General features: G+C 35.8%; 1 protein-coding gene across 6 annotated transcripts in view; it reads right to left on the bottom strand.

The window, feature by feature from the left end:
• Nucleotides 1-18,870, bottom strand: part of CCDC102B (coiled-coil domain containing 102B) — a 289,345-nt gene that overhangs the window by 161,844 nt on the left and 108,631 nt on the right. For all 6 annotated transcript variants that reach the window (XM_057504260.1, XM_057504255.1, XM_057504256.1 and 3 more), the window contains one exon: nt 8,784-8,900. In XM_057504260.1, the coding sequence (XP_057360243.1) occupies nt 8,784-8,900 (117 nt within the window). The remainder of the gene's footprint in view (nt 1-8,783; nt 8,901-18,870) is intronic.

Raw genomic sequence — 18,870 nt, 5'->3', positions numbered from 1 at the left:
CCAAACTCTCATGTTTCCTCTCTACATTACATGAATGCCTCTCCCTTAGCTCACAGCCATGATCTCACAGGCAATTATCTTTTATTGCACTAACACAGAAGGACAAGAACTCAGGTCCGATCCATGTGTTAGCATGAGATAAAAATGGAAGTTACTTACTACACTCATACTCAGTGGTGGCCTTGAAGGACGGTGGAGAGAAAAACATCCTCCCAGTACTTGGAGAGGTAGAGATACATGGGTCATCAACATTAAATGAACAGACAAGTGAATTAAGGTAAGGATATACATAAATGATTGGAAAGTGGTCAATCATTTAGCTTTTTGGCCAGGGGCCTTGACAAAGCAAGAATAAAAGATTAGAAACAAAGAGATCTATGCAAGAGGCATAACAATGGACATATGGATGTGGGCATAAAAAGTGTGATTTTTGACTCCATACCATACCTGCTAGAAAGTTTCCACCACGGAAGAGGTATTCAGCAACCAGAAGGGAAGTCTGATGCAACAAGCCAGCAAAGGCCACTCTCGGTCCTCCACCAGCCCTGTGCTGAGTAACAGGTGGGGTAAGTGGAGCTGCCACAGTATGGGTCCAAGGGTATGGACTCTCTCAGCAAGGCTGAGCTAGCTATTCCCTTGCTGAATGCCTGATCCGTGCAACTCTGAGAACAGTCACTTGGTGACAATAACACGAGATCTCTCTGTAGCATGCACTGTGTATTTTTGATAGAATTGAAATGTACTCTCATTTTGTCTTCTATTTTCTTGTCTCTGCCAGCCCCATGGTCTAAAGGATTAGAGAAATTGGATCCCTGCACACCATGACCCAAAAGCTCAGGCACATTGAACAGCAAAGGAGATAAACAATGGGCACATTACCAAGGGATGCACCAGTCCTCCAAACACTGACCACAAGTCAATGGTTAGCCTGGCAAAGTGAGAATGTTTTGTTAAATGACATCTATGTTTCCCAACCTGAAGGAGACACCCTGTGGAGGTGGGACACCATCCCCAGTTTGTGGCACATGCATTAGACCAATGGCCAATGCATGACTGTGTGTCAACGCCCTGAATGCATGTCCAGAAGCCAATGAATGAAAGTAGGATCAGTTCTGCTTGCCCTTACACCAGTGTTCCACCATTATTCCCAGAGCTTGCAGAATGTTGTTTATAGTCTGGCAGAAATAGGTTAAATGCCTTGATAAAACATCCTTTTCTGCTGTGTACTCTAAATATATAATGATTTTGAGATCTTTCAATGTTTTTAGTCTCTTGTCAAAGTTAAAAGTTTAAGATTCTTGACAAAAATACTGAGTTTTCATAGCAACATAAGAGTTGTGTTTAAATGCAGTTTTACATCTGTAGTCTTAAGTTTCTCTTCTAGATGGGGAAGGATATTTCTCAAGTGCGACTCAGTTGAAAGGATGGATTATTCAGACATGTCAGTGAGCCAAAGTCCAACACGAACATTTGTCCGAATTCAAAAACAAATGTCAATGCCTATAGATCGATTATGTGAGGTTCTTCAATTCACCTGACCTTTTCACTGAAAAATTCTCAGACATTTATGGTAGAGGAAAGGAATTTCCCAAGAGATTTGATAAAGGTCAAAGTACAGAGAAGTATTATTTGAAATTTAGTTTCCAATAATTATTTATGACCAGAATTCAAAATCACATGTACAGAAAATTTTAAGAGACTCTCATCTAGAATCTGGCAAATTTCCTTTGAGTTTCTTAATATACTTGTTCTTACCTCAGCACACCATGCCCCATTTTCCCACATCCTCAACTCCACAAAATACAATAGATGGGACCAAGAGGGACCTCCTTCCCTTGCTCTTCAGCGGTGGTCCAAGTGTCAAATTAAGGAGGAATTTCGAATGACAATGAATTAACAGATATGACCTAGAGGAACATAAACCTTAGTGGAGGTCAGGGTTTGACTCAGAAGAAGAGGCAATGTAGAACAAGTATAGAATATTTTAAAGGCTCAGAGGCTGAAAAGAACAGTGGTCAGGAACGTAGGATAACCTTACAAAAATCACTGGTACTTAAAAAAATAATAAGGCTCAAAACCTAAATGTCAGGAAAATGACTAGCATATTATTAAGCTATTATTAAGATTATTAAGGATGAAAAGAAACAGTTTGCTGGCTCTGTGTGAGATGAGTGACCATCAAACTAGATAAAAGAAATGAACTCCTGTGTCAATAAGCAAGACAGTATAAAACACATGAGGAAGAATTCCTCGGACTAGCTAATGTGGTTACTAGATAGTGTCAGGATTTAAATGACATCCATTTGACATATTTTATTAGCTACCTGCCATCCATTTAAAAATAGTAAGTTCTACAGAATCTTCAAAAATGAGTGCATTAACTTTATTTGAAAGACAAGACAAGCATTGGATAGGTAAAATGATCTAAAAAGAAAAAAATCTTAAAAAGTTAACAAAATATTTTTAAGCCAGTAAAAAAAAATTATGTTTTTATTCAACAAAGTTCAATTGAAGATTTTTTCCTGCTTTTAAATTAGCTTATTTGGATCCTAGGTTCAAGACCACTTTTTCTATTGTTATAATCCTGTTTTCCATACCCACCCTAAAGAAATATGTATTGGTGATACATCTTACATTTCCACTTTATATGAAATAAATTTCCTCCTTGCTTGTATGCATACCACAGGTCATCTGCTTCCTGTCTTTTCCTATCTTTCCCCAAGTATTTTGGGATTTCATTACTTGTTTACTGTGTATTCCAAACTAGGTGCATCTTCTATTGTAGAACTGATATTAATGAAGAAAGCAATTCTCTATCCATGGTTAATTACCAAGACTAGTATTTCTTTAGCATGAAGAATTAAATTTATTTGTTTCCAAAATAAATAGGTGGCTCCTTGCTGAAAATTTACTATTAGTATGTGATTTCTAGAATCATTGCATTTCTCTTAATGTGAAGACCCACCATCTCCAGACCATGGCTGAACATAAAGCATGGATTTGTGATTCATGCTATGATTTTATCATTTTATTAACTGTAATGTCTAATGTTTACTGAGAATACCAATGGGACATGCCATCTGTAGGTGCCCATTTATCTCTTGCTAGTTATTTGCAGCCACTTTGCTTTATCCCAGTTTTCTGATATTTCATGAAATAGACTTAGTTCTGAATCTTCAGCCTATTATTATGTTAAGTACTTGGATGGACCTTTCCATCTACAAGTCATATCCTCTATTTGGGAAAACTTTTGATTTCTTTTCCTAATCCACTCCCCTCTATTTGTGAACTTTTAAAAAACTAATTGCTGAATTAATTTTAAAGATATTTTCTCTTTTTTTTATTATCTCCTTTTCTTTGCTGTTTACTTTCTGGGAGATTTACTCAACTTTTCCCTCCAAATCATTTATTTATGTTTTCCTTGTGCTGATATTTTTATTTTCCAAGAACAAAATTGTTGCTCACTTCATATTATTTTTTATGTAATGTTCTGTCTTTTTCCTGCTGTAATAAAAATGATTTTTCTCTTCATATATTAATTATATATTTTCCTTGGTTTTTATTTTATTTTCTCCTCCTATCAGTATTGTTTCTGCTTTCACTCACTTTTTTCTCTTTTTTTCTCTTCTTGTTAAAAACTTTCCATAGTAGCAATCCATAGATGCTAATTCATGTTTAAGAGTGAGTTATCCAAGTTAGCTGGAAGTTTACTGCTTACAGGGTGGGAGTGGAGGCTTGTCAACAGAAGGACTTAAGTGAAGGGGAAAGAGTGGCTGGTGCCTATTTTCCTTTGAGAAGGACACGATCCTCAGACTGAACTATTCCACCATCCTCTGCAGCATAATTTTCTTTAAGCTGAGTGAGGAAAGCATAACACCACTGTCACCATTAATTGTGCACAATTTCATTTAATTCACCTCTTGTCAGTAAGGCACTCTGACCCCTCATTTGCAAATTATTCCTCAGTTTAGAGCTCTGTTTCAACCCTTCCAGAGAATAAACCCTAATCTTCCTTCTTAGTGGGGAGAAGCTAGTTACTGGACAGCTACATGAGGTGGAGGAGGGGATGCAGGGTTGAACGCTTCTCCACAGACTTCTATTAATCCTCCTAATTTTAGTCCTTCTCTCCTCCCATGTTCAATGCTGGGAGACATAGCTGATCTACTTAGTACACAGAAACACAGAGTCAGGCCAAGTGAGGAGACAAAGTAATACATTTCAAATGAAAAGAATCCCATGTACAATTGCATCAGTAAGAATAAAATGCCTAGAAATAAATTAAGCCAAGGAGTGAAAGACCTGTACTCTGAAAACTGTAAGACACAATGAAAGAAATTGGAGATGTCATAAGTAAATGGAAAGATACACTGTGCTCATGGATTGGAAGAATTAATATTGTTACAATGTCCATACTACCCAAAGCAATCTACAGATTCAATGCCATCCCTATCAAAATACCACTGGAATTTTTCACAGAACTAGAACAAATAGTCCTAAAATTTGTATGGAACCAGAAAAGATCCCAGATAGCCAAAGCAATCCTGAGAAAGAAGAACAAAGCTGAAGGTATCACACTCCCAGATTTCAAACTATACTATAAAGTTATAGTAAGTAATAAAAAGAGAACAATATCTCTACAAAAACAGACCCATAGATCAATGGAACAGAATAGAGAGCCTAGAAATATACCCATATTTATATGGTCAATTAACCTACAGCAAAAGATGCAAGAATATACAATGGGGAAATGACAGTCTCTTCAATAAATTGTGTTGAGAAAGCTACATGCAAAAGAATGAAACTGAACCATTTTCTTATACCATATACAAAACTGAACTTAAAATGGATTAAAGAACTAAATGTAAGACCTGAAACCCTAAAACTCCTAAAAGAAAACATAGGCAGTAAACTCTTGGACATCAGTATTAGCAGTATTTTTTGGATCTCAGGTAAGGACAATAAGAGCACAAATAAACAAATAGAATGCATCACTAAAAAGCTTTCGAACATTGAAAGAACCTATCATTGAAAGAACCTATCAGCAAAACGAAAAGGCAACCTATTGAATGGGAGAAGATAACTGATTATGATTTTGCTTTCAAGCAGCAGCCAGATTGTAGAAAGAGACAATGATTTCTTGACTTGGAATTCCAGTTGATTTCCATTCTAAATAAACTTCTCATTACCAACTTGAGGGGCCTTGATCTTAAATACGGAAAAAAGATCAACGTCGCCCATACACTTGTGCATATATGCATGTATGGACATATATTCATTTATCAAACAACTTAGTGCTCAGAGAATTCACCTCATTACACATTAGTCAGAAGAGTCAATTACGTAAATACTCTGGGATCTTTTTGTTTGCTCTGCATTTTGAATTTCTTTGACCAATCAGATTTCCAAAATGGGAAGATCATAGTCAAACTACGTTTGAAAGAAATTGGGCAGTTCAGAAATAAGTAGAACATACTAACCAAGTAAAAGTAATAAATACTATCATCAAATTGCTATAACATACTGTTTTAAAATGTTATCCACCATATATAGGGATCATCAGTGGTTAAAAGTTTGTGATGTTTGATATTGCAATACTATTTTTTTCCCAATTCAAACAATATTGTTTGAAAATCATCATATTTATGGAGTCACTGCTTGAGTAAACCTACAGGGTGATGATAGACCAGGTTAGCAATGCACCATTTGGTTTCTGGACCGATAACTCGTTCACTGGGGACCTTTGGCAAGTGGCCCGACTTGCAAACAATCTGAGCTGTGCACCTCTGAAAAACTGGAACTGAATGAGAACATAAAAATTATTTCAATAACGTTTGAGGTTATTTTGTAACCTTGAGCAGGGTAAGTTCTCTAAGGCTTGTTACCTTTAAATGTTGAAAACAATACGTAGACCATAAGAATACATAGATCATTGGGGTGTGAAAGTATTAAATGAGATCTTATATTTCAATGGCCCAGCACTATATGTGATGTATATTAAGTTTTCAGTAAATGGTAGCTGCTATAATAATAAATATTATCTCAGTAAAAATGAGAAAACAACTAGAGATTTATGCTTTAGATCAATAAAATACAAATTAGAATGATCTTTTTTATTAGTTAGGAAAATATTTTTTTAAATGATATATACTGTTGACTATGGAATAATAACTATATACACTATAGGTGAGTGAAAATGTAAATTAATATAATTTTTCTAATGTACAATTTGGCAATGTGTATAAATGATTTCAAAAATAACATTCTCCTAACCAAGCCATACCATTTCTAGGAATTTGCTCTAACTCACTTTTAAATATCCACAGATGTAAGTGGACATACACACTTACTACAATGTTGATTATATATCTAAAAAAACAGATTTTTAAAAATAGCTATCATTTTAGTTATGTTATGGTACAATCATACAATGACTTTCACGGACACATAAGAAGTTATGATTTTAAGACCCACACATAGCCAATGTAAACAGTAAATAATGCCAACAGAGTGGTTATCTGCCTTTTTTTCCCAGGAAAGGAGGTAGCTTCTATCCTAATTTAAAGCTTAAATGAACAGATATATACTCACATATACAACACACACACACACGCGCGCGCGCGCGCGCGCGCGCGCGCGCGCTCATTCTTCCTATTAGAATCTGTCTCAGTATTATGTTTGTTTTTTAACTAACCCCTCTTTCTGCACTTTCATTCTATTGAATATCCCACTCAAGTGTGTATGGTAAAAGGAATAGCCAGTTCATGTCCATATTTGTTTTCAGCGCCAGTGCTTTATTAAGAATTCTAGAATTGTAAAATCATATAAATGTATCATAGTGACTTGAAGGTCTTGTGGGAGATTGCCTTCAGGGGGATGAAATGTATGTATCCTAATTTAAGAAAAACAATTGAGCTCTATAGATATGAAACAGTTTACTCAAGGCCACATAACTAGTAAATGATTCTCAGAACTTATTATTAAATCAAACTAAAAATGTTGCACACCAGAGATCCTATATTGCTATGGCTCCCACTGTATCCTGAAAATCATGCACTGGGCTTCTTCAGGAGAGTTACAACAAACAGCCAGATGTGCCTTCCTCTTTGTTTCTATCTCTAGCTGCTAAGTAAGCTCTTATACAACATGTTGTGTAATGCTTAATCAAAGATGCTTCTCAGATATCAGTGCCAAGAAGAAGTGATACCTGTCCTCATAGTTTGATTCCTCTTAGGAAACCAAAGCTATAAAAGCCACCCTCTTTTCCCTTTGACTTTAATGGTAGGAAGCTGTCCTCAGCACTCCAGCCTTTCTCATCATGGGGGTCTCCATGAGTCGTCCCTCTCCGCAACACCCCTATGCGTGCCTAGTAGAAGAGGTGGCAAGGGCTGGCAATAATGCAGTCAGGAGCAGCACAGGGTGAGCTGATTCTCCCGGACAACTTAGTAATTGGCAACATAAAGCACACTGCCTTGGATGAGTTTTTCCTTGCAATGTGTAATCTTCGCAAAAAATCTGTGTGATAATTTTTATTATTCTTATTTCCATTATTTCAGTATGGACTCTGAGACTCAGAGAGGCTTAAGGAGTTGATCAGAATAAAGTAATCAGTAAGTGGTGGAGCCACTTCTGGCTCCAAAATCTATTGCACTATATTCATCAGACATGAAGTATACTGCGGTGTGAGTTCAATCTTTGAAGAGTTTTTAAGGAAGAAACTAATACAAATCACCTTCTTTCCAGTCTAATTTTTCTGAATCGTTCTTACATATTTGTATCTGAGACATTCTTCCAGAATTATGTTACAAAATAAATAATTTATGGTTTTCCACTTTCAAGGCGCTAACATAATTTTCTATGAAGGGCAAATAATTCAATCCCCCTCCTATCTCTAAGGGCGATAATTCCTCCTTTATCAACATGACCGAGAAAATAGTGTTTACAATCTGAGAAAATTCATTTGGTGGTGGTGGTAGGAGAGGAAAATAGATGTTTCCACCACTTTACTTGGCATCCCTAGGAAATAAATTAAGTCTAACAAAAGCCAGGTCATCCTGGCTGTCCCTCGATGTTGCCGGCTGCCGACAGCTGTATTAATTCCACCAGAAACTACACGCAACGTCTCTTGTATGTCATCGGTCCTGAGAACACATCAGACCCAGCAGCTAGTTGAACTTTCAGTAAGTATCTTCTCACAGTAAGGCTTGTGTTGGCTATGGGGTGGCTTTTTGGTCAAATATTTTGTCTTTGTAACATTCAGATAATTAAGGTCTGGTGATGAACCAATATTGTTCTGCAGCATTTAAATCGTATATAAATTGATACAGTTGCACCTTGAACAACTGTGGGGTTAGAGGCGCTGACCCACACACGGTTGGAAATCAATGTGGAGTGATTTCTGACCCCACAAAAGCGTAACTCCTTATAGTATATTGTTGATCAGAAGCTTCACTGACAACATAGTCGATTAACACATGTTTAGCATGCGATATGTATTAGATACTGTATTCTAACCAAAAAAGCAAGCCAAGGAAAAGAAAATGTTATTAAGAATATCACAGGAAGATAAAATACATTTACAGTACTGTACAGTATTTATTGAAAAATCTGCATATAAATGAACCTACACAGTTTAAACCCAATTTGTTCAAGGGTCAACTATACATTATTTTTGATTTTCACCAGCCATTACCAGATGCCTCAGCTATTCTTCTTAGGAAAGTATATCATTTAATAATCTTCAGGTCTGTTTTATTTAGTATTGTGCTCTTTATCCAATATCTTACCTCTGCTCTTAACTCACAGATAGCTCTGTCCTTGCTGTTTTGAGATTTTGATTCTTCCCTTGTATCTCCTGATATTTCTTCCACTTCATTTTCATGTTGACCACGAAAAATGTTACACTGAGAAAAAAGTTAAAATTATAATCACATGATGCTACAGAACGCTGGTTCCAGGATAACTCACAATAGTCTCTCATTTTGCTTTTAGTCTCTCTCTTTTTCTTTTTTTTCCATGTGGAGTCTGGCAGGTTTTGTGGTCTCTGTTGTAATAATCATAGTTGGACCATTTATTTTTACTTGTTTTCCTTGTATTTGGGAAACACTAATTCAATCCTAATTGAAAATCAGTCACAATTTTCAATTGTTAAAAATTGAAAGGAAGCTTGATTTAAAAGGAAATTTCAAGTTGTGTTTAGTCCCTTCCTTTAGAACAATGTACTAGAGAAGTTGGGGGGTAAAGCTGAATGTGGGGGCTCAGTCCCTGTAGCTGTTCTCTTGATGCATTCACACCTTTGGACAGATCACATGCTCCCGTGGCACCGCAGACTCATAAAAATCGTGACAGTCTCCACATGCTGACTTCCATCTGGTGGGACTCACGTGTCCAACTTCCCCCTTATGACTCGTATAGGTATCCCAAACTTCACACTTTGGTAAGGCAAATCAAGAACGTGACCCCCAGTGCTATTTCTCTACCAGCCTTTGCCATCTCAGTAAATATAAATTCCATCCTTCCCTTTGATCAGGTCAGAAATACTGGATTTATTCTTAACTCCTTTCTCTCTCTGACATGCTGCATCCAAACTAAAAACAAATCAATCCAATTTAGCCTTCCAAGTGTATAATAAACCCAATCACTATTCTTTCTACCTAGACCACTGCTGCCCTAGTCAAAGACCACTGTGATCGCTCACTCTGGTTATTTTAATACCTGCCACACTTGCTGCTTCTCCACATGGCTCTGTACTCATTTTCTCAAAACAGCCATCGAATAAAGCTTTTTTAAAAAAACAATTCAGATCATGTAACCGCACTTTCCAGTCTTCCCAGTGGTTTCCCGATCCAATCAGAGGCCGTGTCGAAGTCCTTACTACCTGCTTGGTCCTACAGCCCCTTTGTCCTCAGCTCTCCTACACTTTATTCTGCGCCACCCACTCTGGCCTTCTCGCTGTTCCTGCACACACCAGGCAGGCAACAGAGAAAAAGAAAATACTAACAATAAATGAAATGCTGTACAGCCAAAGCAATTAAGATGACATAATAGAAAAAAATTGATGAACAGATTAATAAAACAACTATAATCCTTCCTGTAAAAATACGAGTTATTTTGGTCATTTAAAAATTATACTTTGGACTCAAAATCACCTTACTTTTGTCACCTGCCCCTTCATCTTTGGGTTTAGATTAATGAGGTTGTAACTAAAATCTATTTAGTGGCTGAGATGTTGAAAGCCATGGACATGTGGATGCTAAAGATGATTAATTTAGCAGAATTATGAATGTCATCCACAAATGATTTATCACATTAGTTCAATTGAAAGTGACAGACATAGGAGGTTACTGATAAAGTGAATGAGTCAGCATTAGAGTGCATTTTCCAAGTTCATGTCCTTTAATTAAATTTTTTTAACTGTATACTCTCTTGTATGAATTTTTTTTTCTGAAATTGCACCATAATTCCAAAATTCCTCTTTAAAATTCCTCTCTTCCTACCGCATTATTTGTGAAAGGTTAAACCAGGCAACTTGTCATATCTCTGACTTCATAAATATCTGTCATAATTTGATTACAGAAAGTTAGCGACACTATATGTAACTATGCATTGTACTACATTCAGATTAGCACGGAGTGGAAAGGCTTTCTGAAGATGATGCCTAGAAAACAAAAATACTGTGTAACTTATACAAATATCTTCTGACTTACTCAGATAGTGAAGAAAAATTAAAAATTCATTTCAAAAACGGTCCCGAAATATAATTAACACCCCTATTATTTTACTTTTGCCTCACATTTCATCCTTTGAGATAATTTAAAATCATTTGTTAATGCTGATTCCAAAGATCTTGTCTTTGTGAAATATTGCATTCAATATTTCTCAATATTATTAACAACACAGCATAATTCAATCTCCCCTGAACACCAAACCCACAATCTGCCATAACCCAATGAATGTTCTTGCGGCTTCCTACATGGAGAAAGAAGCTCTGCATACGTATGAAAGATCGTCAACTCCTTGTAACAATGTCTGTAAATCTCCGTGCATTCTCACAAATCCTTCTTTCTTTCCTCTTGTTAGAGAACTGAAATAGCCATCCTAGAGTCTGAGGATAATTATTACATTTGTGCTCAGGATTGGGTACCTTTGGGCTACTTGGTGAACTCATTTCTAATCGTTCCTGTCATGTATCATCAAGATCCCTTGGTTTCTCCCCCATAAACATGTAATTGCTGGAAACTCCATTTGGCTGGGGGAGGGAGGGAGCAGAAATCAAGTGTAGGAGATCCTTTTTTAAATTTTTCTCCAAATCCTGGAGTTTCCATTCCAGCTCTTTGTCTGCTCTTACTATCAGATGCCTTTAAAGCATTGCCCTACTATCAGGTGCCTTTTCCACATGCTCCCCCTCACTCAGATCCCATGCCCTCTGCTAGACCCACTCCCAGTGCCTTCCAAGGCACAGCATTCAGCCTTGCCCTTACTTGAATCCCTGGAAGGATATGCATTGTTTACAGAGCCCTTGTTCAAACACCCTCTTCCTCTGACTTACGGAGAGAAAGGTTTTCCTGCCCACAGCCTTCCCAAACATTCCCACTTGTGTGTGGTTTCCCCTTCTCTGCCTATCCTACCTGGTACTCAACCTCCAAGTCTTTCATTTCATTCAATAGGCCACCTTGGGTCACTCCATTTCCTCCCATGGTTTCAGCCACCATCTCACTGCTAACTGTTCATATTTCTTTCATACACTCATGAACCCCAAATCCTACCAAACATGTCTACCTTAAACTCAACATACCAAGCACTGAATGCCTCTTCCCTCTTCAAATTTCTCTTGCTCATGATATGCCCTCCTGGTGAACAGCCACCCGATGGGTAAGGTCAGAAACCTGACTTACCCTTCTCTCTAATGCCCTAGAATTCCCACACACTTACACATTCAATTCATCACCAGGCATCAAGATTTTTTTCAGTTGCATATTTCTCAGTGCTCCAGATCTCTCCACCTACTCCACTAAGCTTAGGACACCTGATTATTTATTGCTGGATTACCATTATTTTGAATCCTAACAGTTTCCACATTACCTGGACCCCCAAATCTCCTCTTGATACTTGAAGTCTGTGTCTTTTTTATAATCAAATTGACCCTGGTTGATACATTTCAGTGGCTCTCTCATGGCCTTCATGATGATGAATACATTTATAATTTGGCTCTTGGGATAAATACTGAATATCAATTAGTACAGAGTATAACACCAAGTGTGTAACTATTAGGCAGGTTCTAGTAGCCATACCATATTCTTATGAAAGGTGATGAATGTAAGAAGGAAATGTCCCCAAATAGAAGGCCAGCCCAAATAGAGTGGACTCAGGGATGGCTAATAACAAGGTCAAGTTTCCAAATAATTCAAACTGACTCTAAGTGCATGGAGAAGCACCTAAAATCTCATGCTGTATATCACAGCTCCAAACATTTTAGCCAAACATTCAAACTTTACTTAATTCTGTCCCTCAAACTTAGAAAGTGGTAGTAAAGGCACTAAAGAGTGTTTAACTATGATGTAAACATTTAAAATAGAAAATGCAAATTTTATTGTATCCTTCAAGTCGAAATAAAAACACTAAATAACTGATCCTAATGGTCATTAAACCCTTTTGTGCCCATGCTGATGTACCCTTTATATTTTAAGTTTGTCTTGAAATAGTATATTTATTTAGATTCAAAAAATGAAATGCACTGTGAATTTAAATATTGACACTTTAAATAAAACAACTGTATCACACTTTACTACATGCAATATCTAAGAACTATAGAAGTGTGATATTCATTATCATCTGTTAAAAAATTTATATTGCCAATTTCATTAAAAATTTTATTTCTATTCCACCTTCTCCAAATAATCACACAGTAACATGTTTATACTTGAAGATGTTTTTACTCTATAATATGCAATAAAAATGTTTATAAAATATGTATTATATATATTATGATTGTAGGACACCAAATGTTAAAGGTTTCTTTTGGATTGAATTATCTTAACAATTATTACAGGTACATAGTTGCTTAAAAACAAGACAAGATAGTACATACTGTGATAAGTTATTATTAAATACAAATTAATCATTTATTGGAAATATATCTCCTAATGAGATGGATAGATACATTTTTTCAGTTAGTTAGTGTATCCATGGATGAAATTACTTATTGATGGAATAAAATAAGAACTATCATCAGCCTTATGTATTTTTTTAAAATATAAGCACAGTAAGTTGATTACACTTTGATAGAAATGGAAGATGTTTTGTTAGTAGAGTCATTACTTTTGATAGTAGAGTCATTATTTGTGTTGTTTTTTAATATCCTTCTAAACATATGTCAAAGCCACATTTTGATCTTATATAAAAATTAGTTTTTTTATTATCTATAAACTAGCTAATCCATTAGGTCCAATTTTGGTATTTTTATGAGAAGGAAGAGTTAGAAACCACCTGAAAGGCCAAAGGTTTTGTGACCCATCCATTAGTTGGTTACTCAACACCATTGTTTCAAAATAGCTCTTTGTTAGCTACTTCAGGTCTAAAAAAAAGAGGTTGATCCTGGTGTATCTTGTCATACCATAAAGTAAGGAAAGTATGAAAGATCACTGGGATTGTGTCATATGTTCCCTTTAGCCAAGATGAAGTTTCTGCTCTCTAGATACGTTATCTTTTAAATATCATAAAGGTAGTAACTACAGCAGATTAAAGCACATCTCTAAGTTTAAACTTATGAATTCCTAATGCAGAAGAAAGCTCTAATTTGATTAACACTGGAGAATACTAGTGGTTCAAATCATTATTCTGCAAATTGGTAAAGAAAGGGAAAATAACCTATCATGCATATTGACTAAATCTAAATCAACAAAATATTGTAGGGGGAAATTCTTTTTATTTAAATATTCCAACTAACAAGAGAAAGATAGAATATCACAATTTTGTAACTCCTGATGAATCAATGGTTCTAGTATGAGTGTACTAACACCACACACCACATGCTACCTAGTGGAAGAGCGCACGACCTGGGAAATAGCCTTGAAATGGAATCAATCATAACTTTTGCTCCAACTGCCATTTAACAGGAAGTACAGAGGACTGAGTAACATATCATATTAAACCATACCATAGAATGAAATCTGTAAAATCCAAGTAAAACTCTACAGGATAAATGATGTTTTCCTCCCAACAAATGAATTATAAGAAGCAAACAAGAAGGAATATAAAGAAATTAACTACATATTGAAACAAACATTAAAAAAGACTTAGCCGATTAAAATACACATCTAAGCTTTGATTTTTTATTCATATAAGTAAACCATGAAAATAAAATTTATCAGATAATTGGAAATTTGAATGCTATTTGATATTAGTAAATTATTGTTAATTTTTGGGGTTTGAAAATGGCATTGCTATGTTTAGCAAACAGGAGTCCTTTGTTTTGAGATGCATAAAGAAACACTTCCAGATAGAATAATATGAAGTGGGAATGTGAATGGATATGGTATGGGTAAAAAAGTTAAGCCATGAAATGATAATTAATAAAAATAGCCGATGGAAATATTGGCATTCATTATAGCACTATTTATTATTTTTGTATGAAGTTGTAATTTTCCATAATAAAAAGTTTCAAAAATAATAATACTCCTGCTTGTAAAATCTCTCTCTTATTCCTGTGCATAAGCCTACTTGAAAAACAGCCTTGTGAAAGATTTCTGACTTATCTTAAAGTATAGGATCTAGTAATCTACAGTCCTGTTTCTGTTAGTAATTTAGTTACAGAACTTGTATATATTAAAGACATTATTAGACTTTATAGAGACCATGTAATGTACATGTAATGGGAGGTTAACTTTTTTCTTCTGTATGTGGCTGTAGGGATGCAGATAAACATGAATGGTAGTTCATACAAGAATTATATCAAGTCATAAATTACAAATAAAAAATATGAAAAATAACACATCTTATCATGTCCTTTGGAAATTATTCAAAAACTCATTTTGAATACCACAGTTTGTAATCCTACCTCCAACTCACATTCAAGTGCAGGCTCAGTATTTGCTTCAATAATCCAGGGTTTTACATATCAGCTGATAACGGGTGTCTGTCCCTAGAGTCAGTCACTCAAAGGCTAGAGGAAAGCCAGTTAAAGTCCCAAGGAATAATTTATTATTCTGAACAGATTTATCCACAAGGTTATATCATAGTGGTCAATAGATGAGTCACAACTCTCAGAGAACATTCATCTGAGAAATTTAATTTGTATGACATCAAGAGGTTAATCAGCATATACTTTAAATAAAACAAAACATCTAATAAAGGAATACAATTGGGTGTAGTTATTTGTGGGGTGTTTATCAATCTGTATGTAATACATATTTGGAAAGACATGTTTATACAAACATGTATGATCAATAGAAAGAAAGAAGTCATTTTTGTAGAATGATGGACAAACAGGGAATCAATCACTTTCCTTTATGCCTTTTTTTAAACTGGAAAAAATTTTTTTCTTTCACCTTAACTTTTGAGTTATCCATTTCTAACAACTTCAGATACTAAATCACAACAAAAATTTTATTGCTTTGTAACAGGCTCCAAATACAATTTCTAGCATTTTTATAAAATAGCAGCAGAGAGTTCAATAGGATACTGGAAACACTGCCACAGTCTAGGCGCTGTCCTGCCAAAGCCATTCTATGCACTTGGACAATCAGACTTCTAGGCCTCAGGTCACTTTTCTTTTCATAGAAGGAGGAAGAATTTTTTGTAGATTTTATTTCAAGTAACTTTCCAATGTGAATATTATCTGAAAGTGAGAGACTAAAATTATGTATCTCTTGATTAATTTGGAAAAGGAAGGATTATTAACAGCTTAGAAACCATGTAAAAAATAAAGTGTCACACAAAAGGGTAATGACCTTTGTTCTTTTAACTCAGAAAAAAAGTAAATATATTTAATAAAAATATAACATTGTTACTTTAAAACAAGTTATCATGACTTACTGAAACTAAACTTTAACAAAATATATGTAAAACATGTTCTTTTAAAACAAATCAACAGCTTTTTAAATTGTATTTAGATAGAAACAATATGGGAAACCAAACTTCTAATATGTGGTAAAAACAATACTGACCACTGGCCAAGATGAAGTAACAGAGGCCAGATATGGCCTAAAAAGCAAGAAAAACAGAGGAAATAGTTGTAAAGACATTGGTTATCAGGCCATCCCTGAGAAGTGGACAACAAAATAGGTCTAAAATGTTTCGTGCCTGCAGAGAGTTGTCAGTTTGTAGAGTTTTGAGGGGAAACAAGGAAGAACCTGGGGTCCCCTTGAGCTCGGGTGGAGCTGGGAGGGAAGGGGGCTGAGCGTGGTGCAGGCAAGAGGCTTGGGAGAGACCTGAGCAGAGAGAGAACCCTGGGGGCCCACACCGTCCCCACCATGGAGGTGAGCAGAGTATACCTGGCGTAGAAAATAACTCCCAGAGGATGAAAAGAAACAATCCCTAGGACTAAAATAAGTCCAGAAATAATAATTCCTACTTCGAACTGCCAGAGAAAAACCTCAGAACTCACAGTCCATTAAGGCGAGTTCTCAGAATGGCTTTGCCTCGGTTCTCAGTAGGAAAAACAGCCTTCAGCTGAATGCTCCTCTGGTCTCACCAGGCTTAAAGGCTTCAAGACAAAAGAGATCAAAATGTCTCCAAGTAATGGAATCAGATTTCAGAACAAGGCTCGAAAATAATTTTTAAAATATGAAAATATTCAGCTGCCACCCAACAAGGTAAAATGATCTAATACATTTTTTAATTTTTGAATCTTTCAATCCTTTGGGGATTAGTTTATGCAACTATGCTCTGCTCACCTCCCTGGTGAGGACTCAGTGGACCCCCAGGGTTCTCCTCCTGCTCGGGTGTCTCCTAACCCTCTTACCCTGGCTACGCTCTGCTTCCCATCCTCCCAGATCCACCCAAACTCAAAACTGACCTATAACCTAATTCCAGAGAAGACCTTTTGAAAGAGCAGAAATAATCAAGGCACTTGATATATCCTACTAACCAAGTCTCCCCTCCCAAAAAGTCCTCTAGTACATTTCCATTAGCTCACCACAGTAGGACTACAAGGGGGCCAATTAGCAAACAGTGGGACAACTTCAAGTGGTCTAATGTACTTGTAACTGGAGTCCCTGACAAAGGTATAGGTATAATATTTGAAAAAAAAAATGAGATAAAAAATGTCCAGATTAAATAAAAAGTAAAAACACACAGATTCAAGAAATTCAACAAACCCAAGCACAAAAATAAAGAAAATCATATCAACACATATCAAAATCAAATTGCCCAAAGATAATAATAAAGAAAAAGTACTATTTTTCATTATTTATAATCATTAAATGTGCTGTAAAAGATTTTTTTGTACTTTTTTCATCTTATTGCTATATAACATTGTGTAAATTTAGGTACACAATGTGATGATCTAAACACATATGTATTGTGAAATTACCACAATTAAGTTAGTCAATGCATCCTTCACCTTATATAATTACCATTTTATTGATGCTGTTTTGGTGAAAACATTAAAGCTCTACTCTCATAAGCAACTTTTAAGTATACAATACCTTATTGCTAATTCTCGTCACCATCCTGTTCTCCAAAGTGGCTGTACCATTTTGTGTTCCTACCAAGAATGAATGAGAGTTCCTATTGCTCCACATCCCCACCAGCATTTGGTGTCATCAGTGTTCTGGATTTTGGCCATAGGTGGGCAGTGGTATCTCACTGTTGGTTGAATTTACATTTTCCTAATGACATAGGGGCATCTTTTCAAATGTCATCTCTATGTCTTCTTTGGTGAGATGTCTGCTGAAGTATTTGGCCTGTTTTTTAATCCAGTTATTTGTGTTCTTATTGTTGAGCTTTAAGAGTTCTTTGCATATTTTGGATAACAGTCTTTTATCAGATGTGTCTTTTGCAAAATTTCCTCCCAGTCTTTGACTTGTCCTCTCATTCTGTTGACATTGTCTTTGGCAGAAGTTTTGTATTTTAATGAAGTCCAGCTTATCAATTATTTCACTCATGGAGTATGTGTTTGGTGTTGTATCTAAAATGGCATCATCACACCCAAGGTCATCCAGGTTTTCTAATATGTTATCTTCTGGGATTTTGATGGTTTTGTTTTATAAATTTAGGTCCATGATCCATTTTGAGTTAATGTTGCAAAGGGTTAAGGTCTGTGTTTAGATTTGTCTTTTTCTGCATGGGGTGTCCAGTTATTCCAGCACCATTTGTTGAAAACACTGTCTTTGCTCCATTGTATTGCCTTTGCTCCTTTGCTCTTTTGTCAACGATCAATTGACTATATTCATGTGGGTCTATTTCTGGGCTATGTATTCTGTTCTACTGACCAGCCTTTTCTGTCACCAATACCACACTGCCTTGATTTCTGTAGCTTTACAGAGAGTCTTGTAGTCGGGTAATCCAGCTTGCTCGGTCCTCCAAATCGCTCTTGTTCTTCAATATTGTGTTGGCTATTCTGGGTCTTTGGCCTCTTCCTATAAACTTTAGAATCAGTTTGTCAGTATCCACAAAATAATTTGCTGGGATTTTGACTGGGATTGAATTTATAGATCAAGTTGGGAAGAACTAATGTCTTGATAATAGTCTTCCTATATAAGAATAAGCATCTTAAAGATATATTTTTGAATGTGATACCATTTTAACTATTATTTGTAAGGCTTTTAAACTTCACAAAATATTTTTCATCAAGAAAACACACATACACACACACACACACACACTCACACACTCACAGAGCCTTGAGTCCTTTAGCTCACAAAAATAAAAATC

This window comes from Manis pentadactyla, chromosome 6 (assembly GCF_030020395.1).
Source record: "Manis pentadactyla isolate mManPen7 chromosome 6, mManPen7.hap1, whole genome shotgun sequence".
NCBI classification, from domain to species: domain Eukaryota; kingdom Metazoa; phylum Chordata; class Mammalia; order Pholidota; family Manidae; genus Manis; species Manis pentadactyla.
This window is presented reverse-complemented; position numbering and strand designations above follow the sequence as displayed.